The sequence below is a fragment of the Centruroides sculpturatus genome, unplaced genomic scaffold, assembly GCF_000671375.1.
Source record: "Centruroides sculpturatus isolate CEXI.00-Female unplaced genomic scaffold, Cexi_2.0 scaffold256, whole genome shotgun sequence".
In the NCBI taxonomy this organism is placed as follows: Eukaryota; Metazoa; Arthropoda; class Arachnida; order Scorpiones; family Buthidae; genus Centruroides; species Centruroides sculpturatus.
The window spans coordinates 1-26701 of NW_019384583.1; the positions used below are offsets into that span (position 1 = coordinate 1).

At 33.6% G+C, this 26701-nt stretch overlaps 2 protein-coding genes and 1 long non-coding RNA gene across 3 annotated transcripts in view; 1 reads left to right on the forward strand and 2 right to left on the reverse strand.

Moving 5' to 3' along the window:
* Positions 1–1439: 1439 nt before the first annotated feature.
* On the forward strand, positions 1440–2660 carry LOC111624504. Its single transcript, XM_023367359.1, has one exon. It carries the CDS (start codon positions 1440–1442, stop codon positions 2658–2660), a length of 1221 nt encoding a protein of 406 aa, XP_023223127.1.
* A 3810-nt stretch (positions 2661–6470) lies between these two features.
* LOC111624505 lies at positions 6471–7817 on the reverse strand. The gene has a single exon (XM_023367360.1). The coding sequence runs from the start codon at positions 7815–7817 to the stop codon at positions 6471–6473; it is 1347 nt and encodes a 448-aa protein (XP_023223128.1).
* A 1813-nt stretch (positions 7818–9630) lies between these two features.
* The window catches only part of LOC111624511, a 23987-nt gene continuing 6916 nt past the window's right edge, over positions 9631–26701 (reverse strand). The window contains exon 3 of the long non-coding RNA XR_002756583.1: positions 9631–9963. This is a non-coding gene — a long non-coding RNA (uncharacterized LOC111624511). The remainder of the gene's footprint in view (positions 9964–26701) is intronic.

A 26701-nucleotide genomic window follows, 5' to 3' on the forward strand; every position in this document is an offset into this window, starting at 1 on the left:
AACAATATACTGTTAAAGTGTGAGAAAGTTGACAATTAATTAACTAACTTGGTCTAAGAGAAAAGTCTAAAATCAATCGAAGGAAATACTAAACCTTCGAATCGATTTTCTTGTTTTCATCGTCCAGCGATGACATTTCTGATGTGTCATCGTTGCCAAACAAACGATCACCTGACCAAATTCCCATACCGGATGGGGATATAACGGCCAGACACTCATTAGTCAGGGCCAGGCCCGTCTTTGGGTGTGGGCCTACCGGACCTGAGCCCAAGGACCTCCAGACATTGGGGCCTTCTAACATTCCAGACCTCGAAAATATGCAAAATTGAATAGAGCAACAAGTAATAAAATTATTATAAACTGTAAACATTATAAATTATTATAAATGTTTGATAAATTTTATTAAACATAAATATAACAATATAACGTGACCACCACCTTATTGCTTGCTGAGGGAGTTTTATTAAAATCGAACGCTTTCGATCCACTTAACGGATCATCATCAGGATAGAATATACTAAAATGGAATACAACATAAATGGAACAATATGTTCAAAAATTCAAAAATATCCATAAACTGATAATATATCAATTAATAAAAATAATAATAAATTGTAAACGATACCAAATAATAAATAATATACTACGACGACCAAACATTAATAATAAGTTTCCTTTAAATCAAACAAATATCATATTTCAGTTGATGCGCTACTTGTAAGCTTCTTAACGGCAAATTTCCAAGCCGAGGGAAGACCTTCCGCATCCCTAGCATTAATGCATCCGTCTTTAAGTTTGCTCCTGTATATCTCCATTTTTTCGGCCGTCCTCGCCAAGGTTGGTGAGTGCACCTGTCTCACGACTTCCGCTTCCTCCCATCCAATCAGGGATCCTTGGGCCTGCGCCATCTGGGCCAATATTGTTGTATTAGACCCTTTTCTAGCATCATACTTATGTTCCCTAATCCTTACCCCGAGGTTTCTGGTAGTGACTCCTACGTAATCTTTTTTTATTCCTAATTGCTGGTTCTCGTATGGAATTTTGTAAACACCTGCCTTATCTACTTTTTTAATAACCCCTTTATCGTTTCTAAGAATTTTATATAAATTGGGAGCTCTTTTCAAAATCACCTTTGAACCTTTAACGCTTGCAATTTCCTTCATAATTCCTCCTAAATATTTGTTGAATGTAAATTTTGTGTACTTGGATGGACCTTGTCTAAAGACTTTATCATTGTTCTTCTCAAATTTTCTAACAATACCCGTTATAATATTTCTCTTATAACCTAAGGCTTCTGCTAACTGTATGATCCTTTCGATCTCAGTAACCCGGTCTATAATGTTGTCGCAGTATAGAAAAGCCCTTCTAACCAAGGCACGAAATGCTGCCATTTTGTAACGATAGGGGTCATTGGACTTAGCAGGGATGTATAGTGGGCTATGTGTTGGTTTTATGTACACGCTGGTGGATACATGCCCTTTGCTAAAGATGATATTAATATCCAAGAAANATTAACGCATCACAGAAACGAGATTATGGAAATGGCTAATCTTATATGTTGCGAACCTTTTTTCACTTTCGAAGGCCAAACTTATAAACAAAAGAGGGGAGTTCCGATGGGAAGCCCAATTTCGGGGCTTCTATGCGAGCTTGTGGTTAGAAAATTGGAAGAAAAAGTATTGCGAAGCTTTGAAAGAGAAATCGTTTTCTACAAGAGATATGTGGATGATTTATTTATAATATGGAGGAATAATCGAGAAATTACTAGCTTCATAGATAGAATCAACGATAACGAGGAAGGCCTCAGCCTGAAGCTAGAGCAGAAAAGTTCCGTGATGGTACATTTCTTAGATATTAATATCATCTTTAGCAAAGGGCATGTATCCACCAGCGTGTACATAAAACCAACACATAGCCCACTATACATCCCTGCTAAGTCCAATGACCCCTATCGTTACAAAATGGCAGCATTTCGTGCCTTGGTTAGAAGGGCTTTTCTATACTGCGACAACATTATAGACCGGGTTACTGAGATCGAAAGGATCATACAGTTAGCAGAAGCCTTAGGTTATAAGAGAAATATTATAACGGGTATTGTTAGAAAATTTGAGAAGAACAATGATAAAGTCTTTAGACAAGGTCCATCCAAGTACACAAAATTTACATTCAACAAATATTTAGGAGGAATTATGAAGGAAATTGCAAGCGTTAAAGGTTCAAAGGTGATTTTGAAAAGAGCTCCCAATTTATATAAAATTCTTAGAAACGATAAAGGGGTTATTAAAAAAGTAGATAAGGCAGGTGTTTACAAAATTCCATACGAGAACCAGCAATTAGGAATAAAAAAAGATTACGTAGGAGTCACTACCAGAAACCTCGGGGTAAGGATTAGGGAACATAAGTATGATGCTAGAAAAGGGTCTAATACAACAATATTGGCCCAGATGGCGCAGGCCCAAGGATCCCTGATTGGATGGGAGGAAGCGGAAGTCGTGAGACAGGTGCACTCACCAACCTTGGCGAGGACGGCCGAAAAAATGGAGATATACAGGAGCAAACTTAAAGACGGATGCATTAATGCTAGGGATGCGGAAGGTCTTCCCTCGGCTTGGAAATTTGCCGTTAAGAAGCTTACAAGTAGCGCATCAACTGAAATATGATATTTGTTTGATTTAAAGGAAACTTATTATTAATGTTTGGTCGTCGTAGTATATTATTTATTATTTGGTATCGTTTACAATTTATTATTTATTTTTATTAATTGATATATTATCAGTTTATGGATATTTTTGAATTTTTGAACATATTGTTCCATTTATGTTGTATTCCATTTTAGTATATTCTATCCTGATGATGATCCGTTAAGTGGATCGAAAGCGTTCGATTTTAATAAAACTCCCTCAGCAAGCAATAAGGTGGTGGTCACGTTATTTGTTTATTTTTGCTGGGTACGATTGTATTCAATATAACAATATGTTTAGAAGGTTTAGCAGGAAAAGCTAATTAAAAAATTCATGAATATTGTCCCTTCATTACGAATTCCCTAAGGGGCCTCCAAGCTTTTCTTGGCCCAGGGCATCGCACATATGAAAGACAGGCCTGGTCAGGGCAGACATTTCTAAAAGTCACGATAGTCTTGGCTCCCACCATAATTATAGTCCCCAAAAGATTACATAGATAATTGTTTGTGCTTTGTGCAAAGTTTCTCCCCCGGTCCTCTATGGACAATCTACGACAGACATCACTCTTAAAGAGGTATGAGATATGACAGATCTTATGTATCCTACGCTCTCGCTCTCTGGCAGAAATAGTTATCGATAGGCATTACACTCGCTTAATTGTAAAAACCACTTTTCAATGATTTGTACTAGACTGAGGAAACTGTATTCCTCTTGCCTAGATTTATGTTTGTAACGTTTAGCTTTATTAAACTTGTTGAATTTTAAAATGGTTGCTATTACTCGTGGATCGCTGGCATCTTATCGACGACCTCGTTAACCCTTCCCACTCGATTTATAGCCCTCCTATTTGATACAGCCATCCAGTGACAACGTGAGTGAGATCAACTCGTCGCCAATCAAAAGGGATTAAGAGGTTGACGCTCTACCTTCCACTTCTCACTGAATCAACACATAAAAAGAAGTTTTCATCTTTTTGTTTTCTTTTGCAATTACTTTTTAGCAAGCAGAAAGCAAGTTTAAACAAGCAAGTACAGTCGACCCCCCCTATAACGTGGGTTCCTATAACGGAAATTCCTATAACTTAGCGAAAAAATTGTAGCAGTATTTGTATAAAGTGACTCGTAAAACGTCGTCGCAGACTCCTGTCGCAACAAGATTGGTCGAATCTGGACCAATAGTGGACGAGCAGCCGAACTACTTTCTGCCGTTCAGCTCCACGCTACAGAGAGTTTAGGCGGGTAAATTGAGTTTACTATCGTCTGTACAGTATTATATATAAATTAGGTACTGTATATATAATTATATATTAACTTAATTTATTGTAACTTTATTATGATTATATATATACTTTCCGTCATCTAGCGCCACGCTACGGAGAGTTTAGGCGAGTAAGTTGAGTTTAGTATCGTCTGTACAGTATGTAAATTAGGTACCATAAGTCTAATACCGCACTGTAATTTTATACATTTCTTGTGAAAGAAACATTTCTTATTCAACGGCCATAAAAATTATTTATATCAGAAATCGTGGCCCCCGTTTCGTGCGCTGTTTCGCGACGAAAACAAGCTTGAGCAACGGCGTAGTCGAACGGTGCACACTCGGTAAGTAATTATTTGTTTATAGCGTAGTTTATACGGATTATTCCCAAAAAATTATAAGTGTTTTGGAAATGTTGAGTCGAATTAGTCTAGAATCGGTTAATTTTATAGAAGAAAACCTTTCAAACACCCTTAGTCCGTAAACTTCACATGTGTCGGGCTGCGATTGGCTCATGTGTTTAATGATTCCTACAACGTAAAATTCGAATAACGTGGAACGTATCTAAGCGTTATAGGGGGGTCTACTGTACGTCGTGAGAATAACTGAAATGTTCCGTTCATGAAGACATTCATTTTAACAACGGAATTGGCTAAAAATTAATAAAAATACATTGTAGTGTAAAACCACAAAACAAGTAAAAATCATTATATTTGAGAATAAAAAATGTTTTTGAGATACGCGTAGTCACTAATTAAATTTGTATGGCAAAAACATCAAGTAATGTCGATTAGAAATTTAGTTAACTCCTTCGCTACTTTTGTTACCATCCCAATGCCACTCAGAAATCCGCAAAAAATTTATTTTTATATGAAATAATTATTTCCATATAAACGCAAATCTAACATCCAAAAAAATTTCGAAAAATAATTCCCGCGAAATAAAAACCCCTCCAAAAAGTGTTTTTACAAAAAAAGTATATGAAAAAATCAAAATAATTTAAAATAAATGCTTTTATTTGAAAAATATAGCTGTAAGGATTGTTATTCTTTCGTTTAACAAGGAATGAAATTTCACAAGTGCAGTCTACTTTGTTTACAAACTGGTTGACCTCGAGAACAGCTGGAGTCCCCTTTCCCGGTTACTTCTCACGTATGCTTCAGGGGAATATTAGTTTAAAGCAGGAGGGAGCTAACTTACCGCATCCGTTCAAATATAACACAATATTTTCGATTTTTATGCTATTAAATTACGAGGGGACCAAATAAAAGGTATGGGAAAAAAATTCTACCCAACAAAACACAAAAAAAAACGGCTGATGTCATAAGAAACATCCAATAGCGTTTTAAAAAATTTTACAGAAGTCAAATCGGTGAAATGGAAGTTTAGAACGATTTAATTAATTTGATTAAAAAACTCCCATAAAAAACAATAGCGCGATTAATTGCCTAATTAATAAATCGTCATAAAATATTTTCGCGGCAAAAATAAATCGTGAAATTTGCACAGATCATAGAAAACGATGTATATATGTTAATCCATACATTTTCGGAAAAGTTGTCAAAGCTTTTTAAATGTGCCTTTAAAGTTCATGCCCGAGATATCTCGGGATATGGACTGCGCAGTGTCACGTGCAGCCCGAGTTAATTAAGAGCGAATAGTCAAAAAACTTTTCAACAGTAAAGCATTATCGAACTGATTACTACAAAACAAATCACTATTTTAAGCTCTTTACAATACAATGTGTTTGGTATTTTTTAAATTCTAATTCAAATTTCAATTCTTATTTGCAATTCAAATTAATTTTTATAAACTTAATTAAACTATTGTAATAAATAATCCGTAAAGAATAAATTTGTTATATAATATAAACAAAAATAATCAAGGAAACTTTTACCTGAATTTTAAGACTTTTTTCATCATATCTGTAAGTTGTCTGTTTCCCCAAAAGTTATATTCTTCGCAAGAAAAATTGAACAGAAATCCTATCTGTAAAGTGTAAATTAGTGTATTCGATTCGTCTTTTAAAATAAAGCAATTTCACACGGCATCATCAACACATACATTACTTATTCTGATATTCAGATTATTTTTATAAACGTCTACTATTCTTGTTACAAAACATTGAGACATTGAGATAAAGAGGTAAGACAGCTATCCGTTTTTTGTAGCTACGAACTTTGCTCTGTGGGAAGTAAGAAGGAAGGAGAAAGCATGAGATCGAAGTGTGAAAAGAAAGGGAGAGAGAATAGTGTGAAGAGAAAGCATGGGAGGCACCATGGGTGCCTGCATTGCTTTCGTCACAATGATTTTACAGATTACATGAAAAAATACATAGCTAAGTTTGATACTAACAAGGTTACAAATGAGTATTTACAGATTCAGATAATAACAATTGGTTACATTATTAATATTTACAATACGGAAGCTGCTGTGGTATACATTTAAATGCCGAAGAATTTTACATATACAGTACTACAATTTCCATACAAACACAAGTGGTAGTAAATACAATAATCGTGCGTTACATTATTAATCCATTGGTGGCCTCGTTAGGCTGTGGGATAGTATGTTGTTGGTGGCCCTACTGCTGAAGCCGCTAGCGTTCAGGGTCTTTGTCTTGTGCACAAATTCAGTTAGACTTTTCCACAGTTTTCTGTTGTTGAAAACGTCTGGTGGATTCGGTGGCCAGTTCTGGCCTTCGGTAAGGCATTTTCCCATGAATTGGAGCCTTTCGTTGTCGTGTTTTGGGCAGTTGTAGAGGAAGTGCTCTTCAGTTGCTTCGCTGGTGTTGTCACAGTCGCAAATATTGTTATTTGTTTTGCCGAATCGATGTAGGTAAGCAGCAAAGTTACCGTGTCCGGTAAGAATCTGCGTGGTTTCGGCTTCTGGAGTGTAGTGGTTGGCTTTGAACCTTTGGGTGATAGAAGGGATGTAGGTGTAGGTTTTCCTTCCTGTATCTGCATGGTCCCACTCATTTTGCCAGTCTGTAAGAGCGATGCTGGCTAGCTGCTTCTTCACCCAAGTATGGGGAAGTTTCCCATAGGAGGGGTTTTTGTTGAGGGTACATGCTTTCTTGGCTAGTTTGTCTGCCAGCTCGTTGCCAGCGTGCCCTTTATGTGCTTGGATCCAGTTGAAGTATAGTTTCCTGTTTTTACCAAGATTGTTTGCCTCTGCTATTAAGTCTGCAGAGAGACCTATGTATCTCCTGTTGTGTTTGAGTATGTTGAGGGCTGTCCTGCTATCCGTGTGAATGCGGATATTGCCTTTGTATTTATGGTAATTGTCCTTGATGTGGTGGATGGCTTTGAGTAGCGCCCATAACTCTGCTTGTACATTCGTACAGTGGGCTGCCATTTTGTAGTATGCCTGGTAGTGGGTTTTGTTGTTATTGTCCATTATAACCACTCCAGCGCCAGTTCCTTCATCACGCCTGGAACCGTCAGTGTAAATGTTCCAAGCCGCTGTTGTTTGGTTTTCCTCTTGGTCCATACTGACGGTATACTCATTTACCTTGTGTGGGTGGTTTGAGTCTACTTTGTTTTGGTTTGTTCCATCCAGTCCAAATTTTTGGATATTGGTCGTGATATTTGCCATACTTTTAGTTATCCTGTCATTGGCCTGGTTGTAATTTTTGATGTTGTTCAGCCAGGGAAACTGTCCCCTTGAAGCGAACCAATACCAAGCAATGGTTTTTGCCTGGATATGGATTGGTGTAATTCCGGCCAAAACCAGGAGGGCACTGGTTGGGGCAGTGCGGTAGGATCGACATATTTGGATTGCGAATCTTCGTTGTATAGAGAGTAACTGTCTTCTAACATGGATGTTGTAAACTGCCTCGTACCAAACTGGAACAGCGTAAAGGAGAGCCGGCTCCATGGCGGCTTTGTATATTGTTTTAGTATATACCCGTTATCCATTTTAAGATGTTGGCCTTTTGTGTCAAGTGCTGGCAGATTTGTTTCACATGATGGTGCCAGTTTAGTTTTTCATCCAGGTATACTCCCAGGTATTTTAGCTAGTATTAAATTACTTTAAAAAACGAAAAATAATTATATCATTTGATTTCATGATATTTTGTATATCTTAAAAATAATTAATTTTGTGCCAGGATTTCCTGGAATCCCAGGAAACAGTTCATTTTTATCCCAGAATCAACACAGTTTACACTGTCACATGTCATGTACATGGACTACATAAAACTTTATGCATCTACACAGAAACAACTTCATCAACTCCTACAAATCACACATTCATACACTTAGGACATACAAATGGAGTTTGGTCTAGACAAATGCAAAACACTTCACATAGAAAAAGGAGTCCTGAAGAAAGAAGATTTTGCACTTGGAAATGGGGAAATTATTGAATCCATGGAAGAGGGCGAGTTCTACAAGTATTTAGGATTCCAACAGGCCAAACTAACAGAACATACACAAATAAAACAAAAATTAATTAAAGAATATCAAAGTAGATTAAACGCTATTCTCAGAACACAGTTAAAGCAATAAACACTTATGTTGTCCCAGTACTCACATATTCTTTTGGCATTATACATTGGACTCACATGGATCTTGAAAAACTCCAAACAAAAACAAGAACAATACTTATTAAGCATAAGCAACATCATCCTAAATCTGCCGTAGAAAGACTAACCCTTCCACGTAAAGATGGCGAACATGGCCTGGTTGACATAGTTAACCTTCACTACAAACAAATACAGACACTGAGAGAGTTTTTCTACAGGAAACATCACAATTACATAAAGCAGTAACTCTAGCAGACTTAAATAACACACCATTAAATTTACTCTCACAACATATAAAAAAGCGTAGGCATCATCAAGGAATTGTGGGCTCAAAAGGCAATCCATGACAGGCATCCCTAAGACTTGGTCCGGGATTTTGTTGACAAAACCGTGGTTAACTCAGGAACGCCTCTTTGGGGAGATGGAAGGATTCATGATTGCCATACAGGATCAGGTCATAAATACTAAAAACTACAGAAAACACATACTCAAAGATACAACATTCACAAATAACATGCAGAATATGTCACAAACTATACAACACATCACTTCCAGTTGCAAGCTCTTGGCACACAGATTATTTACACAGACATAATCAAGTAGCAAATATAATACACCAAGAGCTTGCAAAGAAACAAATTATTAGACATCCACAAACCATACTACAAATACATTCCACAGATAGTATTAGAAAACAACATGCACAAAATGTACTACAACAGAGCCATAATCACAGATAAAACAATTTAACACAACAGATCAGACATCACACTCACTGACAAACACAAGAAAATCACATACATTATACACATAGCCATTCCAAACACTCACAATGTACAAAACACATGCACTGAAAAAATTAGCAAGTACACAGAACTTGACCACGAAATAAGGCATCTGTGGAGGATGGATAGGGTGCTTATTGTACCTGTCATTCTCTCCTGTACAGGTGTGATACCATACACACTACACAAAAACCTGGGAACATTACAATTGAATAGAAATATATAAATCACACTACAGATGGCCACTATATTGAATACATGCCACATTGTTAGGAAATTCCTGAATACAGACACTGACACACTTATTTAATTTTAGTTTTGTGTTGCTATGCCTTGACTCTGGTCCAGCATTGTACACAGCCACCGTTGTCAACCGAGTATAACCCTCTAAACCCAATATAAAAATAATAATAAAATAAAAAGTATTTATATAATTGCATTTGTCTGACATGAGTTACATATCCAATTATATAAAACATAACTTTGAAGAACAATTATTATAATATAAAATCATTATTTGATTACCTTCTTCATTTTTCAAGGTTTCTACAATCATAGAAGATAAGTTACATAAGTTGGTTTTTTGTTGAGAAATAGGAATAACACCTGGTTGTCCATCAACAGGAAAATGAACAACAGAATTGAGAGGTGGAATTCTGTGTTTCTGCTCAAGTTTTGGCAATCCATCCCTGTTTTCAATCTGGCAATTACTCTGCAAAAACACATTTAAAATATTTAACTTTTTAATTTTAGTTACAAAACTTTGTTAATAATATAAAAATAATTATATTTTTACATAATAAAACATAAAAATTAGCAAAAAATCCATTCCTCATTTATGATTTACTATTATAGTTCACAAATTAAATTATATTATTTATAAAATATTCAATTTAATTAAGCATCTAATAATGTTCTAGAAAAATAAAATAGTCTTCTAAACCAGTGATTCTTAACAGGGGGCCCCTTGGGGTCCGTAAGAAGTGTGCCAGGGGCCACCAAATAATGTAAAATTTTCTTCAGAATATAATAAAAAGAAAATTGATGTGTAACCAAATATCTTTCTTATTTCACTTTCCTATAGGAAAGTGAAATAAGAAAGATAAAGTTAAAGTTTTCCTAATTAGTTTTTATTTATTTATTTCTTATTTCTTCCTACATACAACTTTGTTAGTACAGAAAAAATAAATGCAAATATGCTACATACACCACAGTATTTACTTCTTTTATTTTAAAGTAATTCTAAGAAACTATTAATGCTTGGAATCTTAAAAATAATTAGGAAAAATAGTAGGCTTAGTAGTAGGCAAAATCTTTACCACAAGTTGTGGGTGTTTTAGTATAAAACATTTTCCCTTTCATAAAGTAATTAGCACTGAACTGTTTTATGACTTTTCCTGAGGTGAGAAATTGGGGGTTGAAGTTCTATTTCTAGCCAACACACTTTCTGGTTTAGATATCAAATATTTTAAGTCTAATACATAGTATTATAACGATTTTTGGAAGAATGAAATAGAATAAAATGATGGTGTTAGAACATCATTTCCGATGTTATCAGGAAGTTTCTATTTTGGAGGAAAATTTTCAATTTTATGCTCTGGAAAACGCGCTTATTCATCTAAATAGAGTCAAATAACATAAAAATAAGTGAAAATAGCACTGAAAAACCATGAAAATAACGATTTTTTACATTTTAGGTTCTGATTGGTATAGTCAAATCTTTTCTGAAAAGACACTTATTTGTCAACCTAATTTCATTCAAACTAGAAAATACCAATCAAAGTTCAAAAAGGAATGTACAAAAACTATAACAACCAATTATTTACAACAAAGTCTCTCCATAGACTAACAATAGGAAAAACTTTTATGCTGGACCAAGAAAATTTATAGCTGGAATAGGGTCATACGACTAAAAGAAAGCCGGTTGCACTAAAAAGTTTCCAATTTAATAATTATTTCAAACTGCATCAGGCCATAAACTTCCTGTGATTATCAACACTATGCAAAGTAATTAGACTCCTTGTGTCAACAAAGAGGGTTGTAAAATGGTCTGGCCCCCAGGTCCATAAACTTAATCTTAACCCAGCCCTTCTTCAGAAAAGGTTGTGCATCCCTGGTTTTAGCATCAACTTTGGATCGAATAATAGTGCATTTCTTTCTTATATTATGTGCTTAGTTTTAATTATTTATAATTAACCCATAAAAATGAGCAAAAAACAGAAAGGAACGTTAGAAAATTTTTTTAATATATATAATTACGGACCGGGACTTTCAAACAGAAAATATAGTGACGAAAATCCTAGTGAAAGTTCCGATAATAATGATACAGTAAAAAGTGCAATGGAAAAAACCACAAGTCCTAAAACTAAAGGTATGAAATTAAGTAACATTAAAATTAGAAAATATGATCGTGATTATATCAAATATGGGTTCGTAAGCATAGAAGTTCAAGGAATTACAAAACCACAATGTGTCATTTGCAGTGTAGTTCTCTCCAATGAAGCAATGAAACCAAATAAATTGCCAAGGCATTTAAATTCTAAGCACAAACAATATAAAAACAAAACGAGGAATTTTTTTATAAGAAAAAAAGACGAAATCAAAAGACGCTCATAAATGTGAGAACTACTAAAGATAAAGAATTATTAAAAGCTTCATTTATTGCAGCTCTTCACATTGCTAAAGCAAAAAAACCATTTACAATAGCCGAAGAATTATTAAAACCTGCCATGTTTAATATTTGTAAAGAACTATTTGAACTGTTTGTGTCAAACAAAATTAAGGAAATACCTATGTAAAATGATACAATTTGTAATAGGACTATATTGATAGCTAATGATATTCAGGAGCAGTTAACTATCAACATTAAAAATTCTCCTTGGTTTTCATTGCAAATCGTTGAATCTACAGATATTGCTAACAGGAGCATCTGCTTAGGATACATGCAATTTATTGATTATGTAAAAATGGATATATCTGAAGAATTTTTTTTTGCATAGATTTAGAAACAGATACAACAGGTGAAAATATATTTAACAAAATTGATTCATTTCTGAATACTAATGGCTTACTCTGAAAAAACTGTGTTGGAATTTGCACAGATGGTGCTGCCTCTATGACTGGTCGTTATAAGGGCATTACATCAATAATAAAACATATTGCGCATGAAAATATAATAACTACTCATTGTTTCATTCATAGGGAACAATTAGCTTCCAAGGAAATGAGTACAAAATTGAATGAAGTTATGATGATTTCAGTAAAAATTATAAATTTCATAAAAGGAAATGCACTAAATTCAAGATAATTTTCAATTTTTTGTGAAGAAGTTGGTGCAGATATTACTTCTCTCCTATTTCACACAGAAGTGAGATGGCTCTCGAGGAAAAATCTTTAATCGTTTATTTGAATTGAGACTGAAAGTTGAACTTTTTTTAAAAGATAAAAAATCCAGCCTATCAAGCTATCTTGATGACAATAATTGGGTTGCTAAACTGTCGTATCTGGCGGATACTTTTACAATTCTAAATCAGTTGAATCTATCTATGCAAGGATCTCAATCTAATATTTTTAATATGTATAACAAAATTGAGGCTATGAAAATGAAATTACAAAGATGGATCCAAAGAATAGATTCAAATATATATGAAATATTTCCATTCTATTCACAATTAATCTCTGATTCAAAATTTCAATTTGAGAAACAAAATGTAAATTCCTTAATTAAATGTCATCTTTTAAAATTAATTGATAAATATTTTCCTAATGATGAAGCTCACATTACAAAACTGTGGATTCAAGATCCATACAACAATTATAAAAATACCAATTTATCATCAGCTGATGAAGATACATTATTAGAATTAATAAATGACTGTAATTTGAATTCTGTGTTCAAAACTAAAAGTGTGTCCCAATTTTAGATACAAATTCGTGCAGAATATCCTTCCCTGTTTTCAGCAGCAATGCAAAATTTGCTGCCTTTTGCTAGTACATATTTGTGTGAGAAAGGGTTCTCAACTATGGTGGATATAAAAACAAAAAAACACAATCGATTGCAATTAGATGCCTGCATGCAGATAGCATTACAAACAATTGAACCAAGAATTAACAAATTAGTTGAGGATATTCAGCAGCAGAAATCTCATTAAATTATTTTCGAATATTTTTTTGTTTTTTCTATGAATTTTTAAATGTTTTTTATTTTATTCTTTGTTAAAAATTAAATAGTCTTTATGTTTAATTGTGAAGTTTATTATTTCATTATCTATTTAAATAACATACAAAGTCATGATTTACATTTATTATATAAAAAAATAAAGCAATAATAATAAAAACATCAATTTATTATAGATAATTTAACAATAAATTATTATTTAAAAAAATGGGGGTCACAAAAAAATTATGAAATATTTGGTGGGCCGCAAGTATAAAAAGGTTAAGAACCACTGTTCTAAACAAATTATGAAACAAAAATCCTTAATTTGTTAAATTTAAGCATCTCTATCATTTTCTGTCAGTCCTTTAAAATGTCAATTTCATAAATGATCAACATTATTTTAGACCATAAGCTTACATTTAAATGTTACATTGATAAAACAGTAAAAGCACTAATAATATGTCATGGTAGGTTTGCAAAATTGCCAAAGAATATCTACTCAAATAATGTGCTGCACACTATTTTCCTCACAAATTTCCAATCTATTGTCAATTGTTTATTGATGTGGGCCATGGCTGCCCCGTCCCTCTTAAATAAAATCTCTAAACAACACAACAAAATTTATATAACTTTAAATTTACTCTGTAATCTATATCTTGTACTAACCACCTTGATGTTACCAGGCTCAGACTAGGTCTTCTGATGTTTAAAGAAATGATAAAGTAATTGGTTGAAATATTTAACACTTTCTTTAAAGTATTAAATATTTGAACCAATTACTTTATCATAAATACTTTAACAATAAGATACAGTCAGATTGGCTACACTTGAGAATACCTCAGCAAAACTCATATATAATGTGTATCTCATGTATCACTCCCTTTCACAGACTATCTATTTCACAAAGATCATACTTTTATTGCATTTCTTTTAATATGACAAATATTGAATATCTATTACACATAAATAGTATGCATTTTTAAACATGTTTGTAAATACATTCATTATAATTCCTACTGTGAATATATGAGGGTCATTCTAAAAGAAAAGAACGTTTTAATCTGACAAGTCATGCAGTTCTCCCATCCCCCAACTGCCGCATCAAGGACCTTCCCATTTTTCACACCAGTCTGACGCTAACAGCAAGCCGCAACAATTGTTTACTGTTTATAGTGTGACTTTGAAATGTGTGATAAAATTAAATATCCTGCCAAGCATGAGGTTCATAGTGCAATATGCTTTTTGAATGCAGAAAAAGTCTGCCCTATCGAAATTTACAGACAGATAACCAAGTTTTATGGTAATGTGATAAATAATGCTTCAGTTCAAAACAAATGGCAGGGATTGTTGTCCAGAGGCATTGTGCTTCTTCACAATAATGCAGGTCCACATGCTGCTGCATTGACAAAGAATTTACTTCAGCAGTTTAAGTGCAAAGTTTTTGAACATCTTCCTTATAGCCTGGACTTGGCTCCAAGTGATTATCATCCTTTCCCAAAACTGAAAAATTTTTTGGCAGGGAATCACTATGGAAGTGACAACAAACTGAAAGAGGCTGTTAATGACTGGTTCAAGAACTTGGCAATAACTAAGTGTGCAGAAGGCATAGAAAAGCTGGTGATATGCTATGACAAATGTTTAAATTTGTATGGCAACCATATAGAAAAGTAGTTAAGGTATCATGTGTGTTGTAAAATAAGTTCTGTTTCATTATCTTAAATAAAAATATCTAGAGCAGTGATTCTCAAACTTTTTCGATCCACCGCCCCCTTTGTTCCATAAAGTTATACCCAACGCCCCCTAACTCATTTTCTCTTGTGTGAGAAAAGGATTGGAAATATTCTTAGGAAAACTTTTCTATGAATCTCACACTTTGTGCCCTTACTGTACATTGTTCTCATCATCTGGAAACCATTAAACGCAATGTTTCCTCTTATCAGCCCCAATTTTGCCTTTGGTCACCGTTCAATACCCTGCCTCTATCATAGATCTATTCATCGCGCCAGAAGGGGGCGTTATTGCTTACTTTGAGAAACGCTGAGCTAAAATAAAAGTCAATGTGTTAGAAATATTCAAGTTGTGACCTTCAATAAAAAATAAAAAATATATAAAATGTCAACATTTTATATATATTCCGTCAAATTTTTATATATAGAATTTGTCTGCCGTCGCCCCTCTATATTTCCTTAACGCCCCCCAATTCTCTTTGAGCCTTCTACTGCCCCCCTGAAAGCCTCCAGCGCCCCCACTGAAAGCGTTATCGCCCACTTTGAGAAACACTGATCTAGAGAAACAAATGTTCTTTACTTTTAGATTGATCTTCGTATTTGATTATTGTCACCATAGCATCCTTTTGCATCTATTTTAAGTATTTTACTTGCTTTATTTTATACTGTATATATTTTTATGTATTTTATTCAGGTTCAATTGTTAAACAGAGAAAAAAATCTTACATCATATACATGACATCTCCTACTATAATTGATAAATAAATAAATAAAATGTAGATCTTGACACATTTTTTAAACATATACAAAAATTAATGAACAATTCACAAAATATGAAATCAACTATGAGTGATAGTTGGTTTCATATTTTGAGTGATTAGCTTAAAACAACTTACTGATAAATGGAATAAAATAAAAACTAACAAAATTACATAGGGTGCATTTACTTTTTGCTAGCTTCTAAGCTTGCCGAGCTGATACGTAGCGCAGCCTGGCATTATACTAGCACACTCGTAAAAGTATACATGGTAATGTATGCCGCCATCTTTGAACAAACTCCAAGCTTGTTGTAAATTCTTCGAGCATGCCGAGCGCACTAGGAATGCTAGCAATGCTGTCACGGGTGCAAAAAGTAAACGCCGTGCTCATTGGTAGCTAACAAAAAGTATACAGGCTGAGCACACTAGGAGCGAGATTGAAGCTAAAAGTAATTGCACCCATAAACATGTAGACCACAAGCATGCATAAGCATTTTGCATAAAGATAGCCTGAGTGTCAACCCAGAATATCTTTATGCAAAATGCTTGTGGCATGCTTGTGGTCTACATGTTTATGTAATTTAATTATGCAATATTTATTTTCTGTTTTAAATTTTTAATATTTCTTTTTAAGTATAATTGATAATAATTAGTGTTGCAACGAATATTCAGCCAAACTATTCAGCTCGATTAACGCACGTATGAAAATTGGCTCGCAAGCCACATTATGGCAAGGACCCTGCTCTCTATTGGCTCACTGTCACTACGCTTCGCCAATCGCATTAATTATTGACAGTTGTAGCGGACAGACAAGAGCGTCATGGCACCGCACACACAATCTCTTTATTAATGCAACAATATTGCATCACTGGTACCGCAATAGCATAACCAGTTTATACATGTTTAAGGTTGAACACAGGAATATAAAGTAATGTGCTTCAATGTATTTACATAAGATATATACTGTAAATTAATACCATAACATTTACATGTATGACAGATGACATTGAATATCTGCATTACAAATAATAAGCTGGATTAATAACTTAAAATTAAACATAATAAGTAATAGTCAATTAACAGAAATATGTAAAGTATAACATATATTGTTGCAGTAGATATTAATATAAGTTTCACATAAAAATATATATGATGATATAATACTGTAGTCTAAACAAAATAAAGCTTAGAATAATTAACACTAATAAACTATAAGAGTTACTTTGCAGGTCTTCATGTGTAGTTGCTGCTTACAGTAATTTCATGTAGAAAGAGTTCGTAGGAGTCTCACATGTTACTGGCAGCACAATATCCATACACTAAAATGAAAGTTCCTACAAACATAGAAGTACTTGGAAGATTCAGACAAGAACACACTGACGTAACACAAATATTAATAGTTCATTGCAGCTATCCAAGAGCTAAGTCAGCTTACTATTGTAGTTTATTCACTAGAAGTAACAGTTAGTATATGCTAACTCACAATTAACTTCGTAAATCTTGAATTCTATAAGGTTCACTAAAGGTAGGGATTTCAAATCAACACTTCACCTATGTAGATAACACTTGTAAGGATTTGTCAAGACAGAAGAGCATTCTTAACTCCAGATACCTGTAGTAGTTTAATCGAAGTCTGAACTCCAAATCAATGTTATATAACAGGGGTGGCCAACCTGCGGCTCTTTGAAGGATTATTTGTGGCTCTCAGTAAATGTACCCGAGTTCCCTTTTCATTTTTGTGTTATTATATTTTTAAAAATTATTATCGTTCCGTATGTGTTTCAAAATGTCTTTTAAATTACTAACAACAAATATGAAAGACTAAGTGCAACATTGTAACAAATTTCATTTCCGCCCAAGTTAAAAATGATATGTCTCATCGAAAACTGTGCGAACGAACATAAACAGTGGCATAATCGTCTGTTATCGACCGACTCCAGACCGACTTTGAATTTGTAAACTGTCATTGCAACGAACAGTTGACATTGTGCTCTGGAGGAAACAATTTGTATCACTCTTGCTACAAATATAATTTGTAATCTGGAATTTTTGCATACCTTTTTAATACGTATTTAATTGCGGCTCGCAAAAAATTTCAATTTTGAAAAATGGCTCAGACTATCAAGGAGCTTGGCCACCCTGGTTATATAATAACAAAATCCATTATGATAGGTCTATATGGATCAAGTTATATAGGATGATGTGGGTTATATCAGTAAAGCTATTGTAGTATCACATATCTAATGTTGTGAGATAGGGATAGCTATTTAGGTGCATATGTTTGTAACATTACTGTAACTATTAATAAGATTACATAAGCAATAGAAGGATTCTTTACTATTGACAAGATCATTTAATGTGCACGGCCAGGAGATTCCTCATGCATCAAGGATACACTTGAGATGACATTGTTCTCTCTCTAGCATAATGCAATCGTAAATGTAATGTTCACTGCCATCCTCAATGCCACAGGTAGAGCATAAGTTATTAGAAGTCAGTAAATCTGTATAGATAGCTGGCAAATTTTCTGTGATTAATGTAAAATTGAGTAGTCCAGTAATTTGGTTTAAGCCATGTGTATGTAAAAATTTTTCTAATGTTAGGGAAAAATTTATAGGTGATTTTATCATTATAGTTATCCCATTTTTGCTGCCATTTATTTAGTAAATCAAACCATAGTAGGTGTTTAACAGCTTGAAGGCTAATTTTATCATATGATATTGTCATATTTGAATCCACAGAAGCCTGTTTGGCTAAGGCATCAGCTTTCTCATTGCCTTCATTTCCTTGATGTGCCTTGACCCATATGAATTTATAGTTGTTATTAGAATTGATGACAAGATTTTTAATATTATTCGAGAGTGGATGAGTNCATATGATATTGTCATATTTGAATCCATAGAAGCCTGTTTGGCTAAGGCATCAGCTTTCTCATTGCCTTCATTTCCTTGATGTGCCTTGACCCATATGAATTTATAGTTGTTATTAGAATTGATGACAAGATTTTTAATATTATTTGAGAGTGGATGAGTTTTGTTTCCTTTTATAGTGTCTAAGGAGGAGGCACTGTCACTACAGATTGTGATATTTTGAAAGGAGTATACTTGGTTAGACCAATGTAGCGCTTGTTGAATGGCAAACATTTCTGCTTGAAAAGCGTCATGGCAGTATGTGATAAATGATGATATCAAATATGGATAACAATGAAATGACCTACACATATAAATAACAGAAGAAGAATAGAGAAGGACTGTCAAGTGAAAATGTGAAAATAAATATGAAGTTGAATTGATAACATAATCGAACAAGTCGAGGCAGCTTATTGGTTCGAAATTCGCGGCCGTCAGTGCCAAGCAATTGTTGTCATAGACTTTGGAAAGCTAAATGCTTGTAATGAAAGTCACTTAGCGTGTATGGGGCGAAAGCCTGGGGTCGTTCGGGCTATCAAGCTGTCTCAAATCTGTGAAATCATAACTGTGACTTATACTGACATCCTATCTGTCGCTTTTCTCCGTTATCACCAGGCTGAGACACGTAATTGTAAAATGGGAAATCTAGGACGGAAAAGTGATGAATCAAATGTATAGTGAGCGCGTAATATGATGTATGCATAGGCATACATGGACTAGAGCAATAGAGGAAAGAGAAAGGGAAGCACAAATACGAGCACTTAAAAAGAAGGATAGGCAGGGCCAGACCCTCAGATGTGAGACAATTCTCAAATGAATAGGTGTGTACGTGTGCTGATCTTTGTAATTATAAATTGTGAATATGTGTGATTATTATTATTTTCTTTTTTATTTTGCGCATGTTTAAGTTATAAATAAATATAAACAAACAACACTAACCAAATAACATTAAATCTGAATACCAAAATGATAAATTTACTGTGTTTTTGTTATTTCTTACTCTTGTTTTTAGGTATTCAGTATTCGGCCAAATAGTGATTAAATATTCGGTATTCGGCCTATTTTTCGATATTCGACCGAATACCAAATAGTAACCGAATATTCATTACATCACTAATAATAATCTATACTACTATGTAAAGAAACAACATATTTTTTTATTTTGTTTGTTCCAACTAACCGTGAAAACTACTGAACCATTCGTTACCAAATTTTAACTGTAGCATCTTTATGATCCCCGGAATGTTTACCACTAATTAAACCTACAGATTTTTTATTAATAAATAAAATTGCAACAGATTTTTGTCTGTCTATTTGTCTCTCTCTTCATTAGATGGCAACATATGAATTAGTACTTCCTGTCAAGGTATTATCTATAAAAAAAAAAAGTGTATTATTGAAGTTTACTATTATATTTGAAGAACTGACATTAAATTATAATTAGTTAATTAGCAAAATCTTCAAGGCATTAAAAAGTGACATAATCATGATAGATGGCAGTATGTGTACATATGGTGGGTTTTCAAATCATTACACATTCATTTTGAATTGTAAATTTTTTTCAATTCTTATGCCTAATTTTATTTTTAAAAAATTAAATAATTTTTATTTATTCACATACTTTTCAGTAACAGAGCAAGTCTCATGAGTCCTTATGCAAAACTTATTTATAGTAAAAATGCAGTGACCTCTACAGTTCATGAAAAACACAAATAGTTTGGGGCCATTGTGAGCAAACCCAGGTTCACTTATGAACCATCTTTAGGCCAAAATAGTGTACTAAGTCTGTTTTCACGTGTATGCTGTAACTTTGGTGTTGAATTTTAAGAAAACTACCCATTTCACGAAAAAGAAAGACCCATTTTAAGAATTTATTTAAAACTATCCATTTCATGGTAGTTTTCTGCAGATTTCTGCACAAAATATTTGAAATAGTTATTGGATTTATTTTTATTTAATGTGGCATCTAATGATTTTACTTTATATATTTCACTCTTCCACAAGAGAGTTGAATCGTATCTCAAGTGAATATTTTTGAGATTGATTGATAAATAATGCCGAGAGCTGCAAGAGCACAAATAGGAAGAAAAAGTTTTAGAGCAATGATCAGCAACCAGTGGTCTGTGGACCATTATGGTCTGCAAAAAATTTTGGGTGGTCCATGGAGAAATTTGAACATTGATCAACTGAAGGTTACGCGAAGTATTATGAAAGAAATGCAAAATGCTAAGATGCTTTTTTCACTCATTGAGTTTTTTTATTCAAATCTAAAACCAAAAACAAAGTGACTGTTATCAATAAATAATGAACAATATTGTGAGTGCAACTGTAGTCCTTCATGGAAAAGCACAAAGAATCCATAAACTTGTTTCAAACAAGCAGCAATGAACTTTAGGCTTGCATTAATTTGTTATAATTAAACATGAGAGTTTCATATTAATATAGTAAAATTGAACTTTTATGATCATTCTTCTACAGATTTTGTATCGTTTTAAAAAAATTTATGATAACGGTCTGCAGGATTCGAAATTGTGACTTTAGTGGTCTGTGAAGTGAGAAAGGTTGCCAACCACTGTTCTAGAGCTATTAGAATTCATAATTGTAGAGAACGTGAATATACACCAGAGCAGTCTAAAAGACTAGAAGTGCAACAAATTCATTTGGCTCAGAATTGAATGCATATATTGAGGAATGTTTTAGGTTTCAAATCAGCTTTTGATTATCATCCTGAAGATGACTATTTGGATATGAAAGAGGTTTGAATAGATAAAATGATCAAAATATGTGATTGTTGTTTTGCCAAAAAAATAGTATGATGAAACTCCTGGACTTTGCTGTGCTATGGGAAAAATTGTTCTTGAACAACTTGAACCTACTGATTTCATTAAAAATTTGATTTTAGGAACAAATCCTATTTCTATACATTTATTAGACAATTCTAGACTGTACAATACTATTTCAAATTACATCATTTGAAACCAAAGAAATAAGAGAAGGGAATTTCATGCCTACTTTTAAAATCCAGGGTCAACTTATCATTTGATTGACTGTTTACTTTCTGATCCAGAAAACACTCCTAAATTTTTACAGATCTATTTCATGTCTGAATCTGACCAGATATTAGCTCGATCAAACATAAACCCAACTTTAAAAAGGGAACTCATTGAAAGATTGCAGAAAAGCTTGCAAGATAATAATAATCTTATTCAGAGTTTCATATATAATCTTGAGTCAAGACCTATTTGTCAATTGGACAATTTAAAATTAATCATCCATGCTGACCAAATTCCAGTAGATGAACACAGAGATCAATATAATGCACCTACAGTTAATGAAGTAGCTGTATTATTAGCTAACGAAGACAAAGGTCTAAGGGACATTGTCTTACATGGTCACAATGGTTGATTACAACGGGATTCTGAGCTTCATTGTTCATATGATCCAATGCAATATCCTCTGATGTTTACTAGAGGAGAAGATGGATATCATATCAATATCAAATAGCATAATAACCAGCAAAAACTGTTTCTTGCATACGATTTTATGCCTGCCACTTCATGGTCAGACAAAATAGTCTTAACCATCTGCATCTTTATAGACAATTATTTAATCAATACTGTGTTGATATAATGGCCAAAATGATTTCTGAAAGGTTGAATTTTATACACATTAATCAGAAAAAATTGCACTCCAAAGATTACGTACATCTGTGAGATGCAGCTAATGATAACAGTAATGTGACAGCTGCAAATTTAGGTCAATGAGTTATTCTTCCTGCAGCATTCACAGGCTCACCACATTATATGCATGAAAAAACTCAAGATGCTCTTTTGTATGTACTGTACATAGAAAAGGCCATCCTGATTTGTTCATTACATTAATCTGTAACCCTGATTGGTCTGAGATAAAAAGTGAATTAACAGGGAATTAATCAGAAGTCATTCAATCGACATAACAATTTCCAGAATTTTTCATCTCAAACTCAAGAAATTCATAAATCTCTTGATAAAACATGCAATTTTTGATAAAGTTGAATGTTACATATACAGTGTAGAGTGGCAGAAACAAGATTTGCCACACTCAAATCCTCTAATGGTTAGAAGTTAAAATTCAACCAGATGAGAATGATAAAATTATTTCTGCTGAATTGCCAAATAAAAATTCTGATCCTTTGCTTTTTGACATTGTGTGCAAGAACATGATTCATGGCCTTGTGGGAAGTTCAATATGGCATCACCATATATGAACAATGGTAAATGTACAAAAAATATCCACATAATTTTGTAAAGAAACATAAACTGAGGATGATGGTTGTCCAACTTATCGTCATAGATCTCTTGAAGATAGGGTACACCACTTCTTTGAATATTCATGGTAAAACAGTACAATTAGATAATCGTTGGGTTGTACTGTATTGCCCTACATTATCAAGATGTTTTGGTGCATACATAAATGTTGAATACTGCCATTCGATTCAAGCAATCAAGTGTATCTGCGAATATGTGAATAAAGGCTCTGATCAAGCCACTTTTTCTGTTCAAAATGACAAAATAAGCAGCTATATCAATGGTTGTTACATATGTTCTTCAGTTTAAAATGTTCCAAAACAAATGTTGTTATAGAAATCAGAATCATTCAATTTTTCTGTTTCTGAGGAAGGCCATTCAAACTGGCTGAAAACATTAGAAAAGTGAGTTAAAAGGCTGCATTTTTAAAGGTTTTTGGTGTTGAGGTGTAAGTTGTTCAGAAGCATTTTCATGATTCTTTGATTTTTCTATTCATGAAAAATTTCCAGCTGTGATCCATTTATCTGTACATCTTGAAAATAATCAAAGAGTTTACTTCACTAAGGATAATATTCACCAAGTCATTGATAATCCACAGAAAACAACACTGACCGCTTTTTTTGATCTATGTTCATCAGACAATTTCATTAAAACACTTTTATATCATGAGGTTCCAGGGTATTATACTTGGTCAAATAATAGATTTTCTCAAAGGAAATGTGGACTAGATGTTAAAGGCTATCCTGGAATTGAAAGAGATACAGTACTTGGTAGAGTTTACACTATTCATCCTAATCAAGGCAAATGTTTTCATCTGAGGATGTTATTACATCATGTTTGAGGCCCAACTTCATTTGACAGTTTAAAGACCATCAATGGTATCATTCATTCTACTTTCAAAGCCGTATGTAGTGCACTGGGCCTGTTAGAGAATGATAATCATTGGAAACACTCTCTCTCTAATGCCGCCACATCAAAAAGTCCTTCGAAGATGAGAGATTTATTTGCTATTATTTTAGTTTTCTGTCAACCATCTGAACCTATAATTTTATGGGAAACATTTCAAATGGATTTTTGCCAAGATATTCTTCATTGAGAATGAAATTATTAAACAACTATAAATGATGTTCTCTGAAGACATTTTCCATCAAGGTTTGATTGAAATAGAGGATAAGGTGGTCTGTCTTTCTAAAATATATTTGCATGAATTTGGTTTGGCTTCACTTATCAGGGATAATCAAAATTCTAGTGATCCTTACAACTCTCTTTTCAGGCATCCTTATGACATATATGAATCACAATTTTGTGGTAGTTAATATACAAAAATTGATCGATGATTAGAGATATGCATTCAATGTTATTAATGATAGTGTGATCAATAATCGATGCAAAGTATTTTTTGTGGATGCTACTGGTAGAACTGAGAAAACCTTTTTGATTAATTTACTGTTGGCTAAAATGAGATCGACAGGAGGTACAGCACTGGCTGTAGCATCCTCAGAAATCGCAGTAACGCTTCTCAATGGAGGCAGGACTGCTCACTCAAATTATCATTGAATGTATTTTGTGATAGAGAGTTTATTTGTCCAATCTGTAAAAACGGTCCACTTGGAAAAATTCTCCAAGAAACATTATTTATAGTCTGGGATGAGTGTATGATGAGTCATAGGGCTCATATTGAAGCTGTTGATCGATCTTTACAAAATCTTAGATAGAATAATAAACTAATGGGTGGTATAACCTTTGTTTTCACCAGAGATTTTCAGCAGACTTTACCTGTGACTCCAAAAGGTACGAAAGCAGATAGAATAAAAGCATGCTTAAAAAGTCTCATTTATTTGGAACAGTATCAAAAAATTCAATTTGCATACAAACATGAGAGCTCATCTTGAGGGAGGAGACCCTGCATTTCCAAAACAGTTACTCAAAATTGGTGATGGAACAGTAGACAACAAAAATTACTACATCACTGTCAGTCAAAATATAGGTAAAATAGTGAGTACAGTCAATGATTTGATTTCTGAAATTTTCCTGATATTTCAGATTTATTGAATAAACTGTATCTTCGGTTGTGTGAAAGGGCCGTAATTTCACCTAGAAATAAAATGGCGAAAAAAAATAAACAACATTATTCTTGAAAAAGTCAATGGTAACAGCCAATATTATCTATCGATTGATACAGTTTTAAGCACTGATGATGCAGTCCATTATCCACAAGAGTTTCTAAATGGTCTCAGCCCATCTGGATTCCCACCACATAAATTAAAATTAAAAATTGATTCTCCAATTATGTTGTTATGTAATGTTCAACCTTCCAATCTCTAATGGTACCAGGTTACAAATTGCAGCTATGCATGTGACAATATCATTGAAGCTATAATTCCCACTGGACCAGTGACTGGAGAAATTGCATTTGTTCCTAGAATCCCAATGATTCCTACAGATTACCATTTCAATTTAAACATTTACAATTTCCAATTAAAGTTTCTTTTGCTATTACAATTAAATCGCAAAGCCAAACATTTCAACACCTTGGAGTGGATCTTCGTACGAAGAGTTTCTCTCGTGGCCAATTGTATGTAGGGCTTTCCAGAACTGAAAATCCTATCAATCAAATAATTTTGATACCAATGAGTGACAAAACTCAAAATATAACTTATTCAGAAGTTTTAAGATTTTATTTTTTATATTTTGCAATACTCTATTGCAATACTAGATATTGATCACCCAAAACAAAAAATAATTAATGAACAATTAGTTCAAATTTCCAAAGGTCTATATTAGAGGTCCCCAAAGTGGTCGATAGCAGTTCTTCGGGGGTCGATTAATACACGAGGGTCGAAAGGGGGTCGATTAATACCAAAGAGGATCAATTAAACTGTCTAGGAAAAAAATAGAATATTTCAATAAAAATTCGAAATACTGATATGATCAATAACATTACTGACTACCCTAGTTATAAGTTGAGTTTTGCCTTAGCCTACGCCGCTTTAAGCATGTGCTACTCTGTTTTCACGCATCTGGCAACTGTACTAGTGTTACAAACATGTTATGAACGCTGGTAGTTCATTATACACCGACATACGTTGCACAGTTACATTCTAGTAGGGTTGTCACTCTAAATATTTTATATCTAAATGTAGATATTTTGTCCTTTACAGAGAAAATATCGTAATACTGTACAGTCGACCCCCCTATAAGATATAGATACGTTCCATTCTTTAGGAATCCGATTTCTTACGAGTTGTTCCAATCACAGCCCGACACGTGTCAAATTTACGGACTACGGCTGATTGAAAGGTTTTCTTCCATAAAATTAATCGATTCTAGACTAATCTGACTCAACATTTCCAAAATACGTATATTTTTTTTGGGAATAATCCGTATAAACTACGCTATAAACAAAAAATTGTAGGATTACTTACCGAGTGTGCACCGTTCGACATTGCCATTGCTCAACATTGTTTTCGTCGCGGAACAGCTCAGCAAACCGCGGCCGATTTCTAACAACTTATTTTTCTGTGAAAACTTCGTAGAACTTCGGAGACATCATTAATATAAATAATTTTAATCGCCGTTGAATAAGAAATGTTTCTTTCACAAGAAATGTA

What these genes read in the sequence shown, in the direction of transcription:
- LOC111624505 (XM_023367360.1), bottom strand. Translation starts at nt 7,817, where the DNA reads ATGGAGCCGGCTCTCCTTTACGCTGTTCCAGTTTGGTACGAGGCAGTT.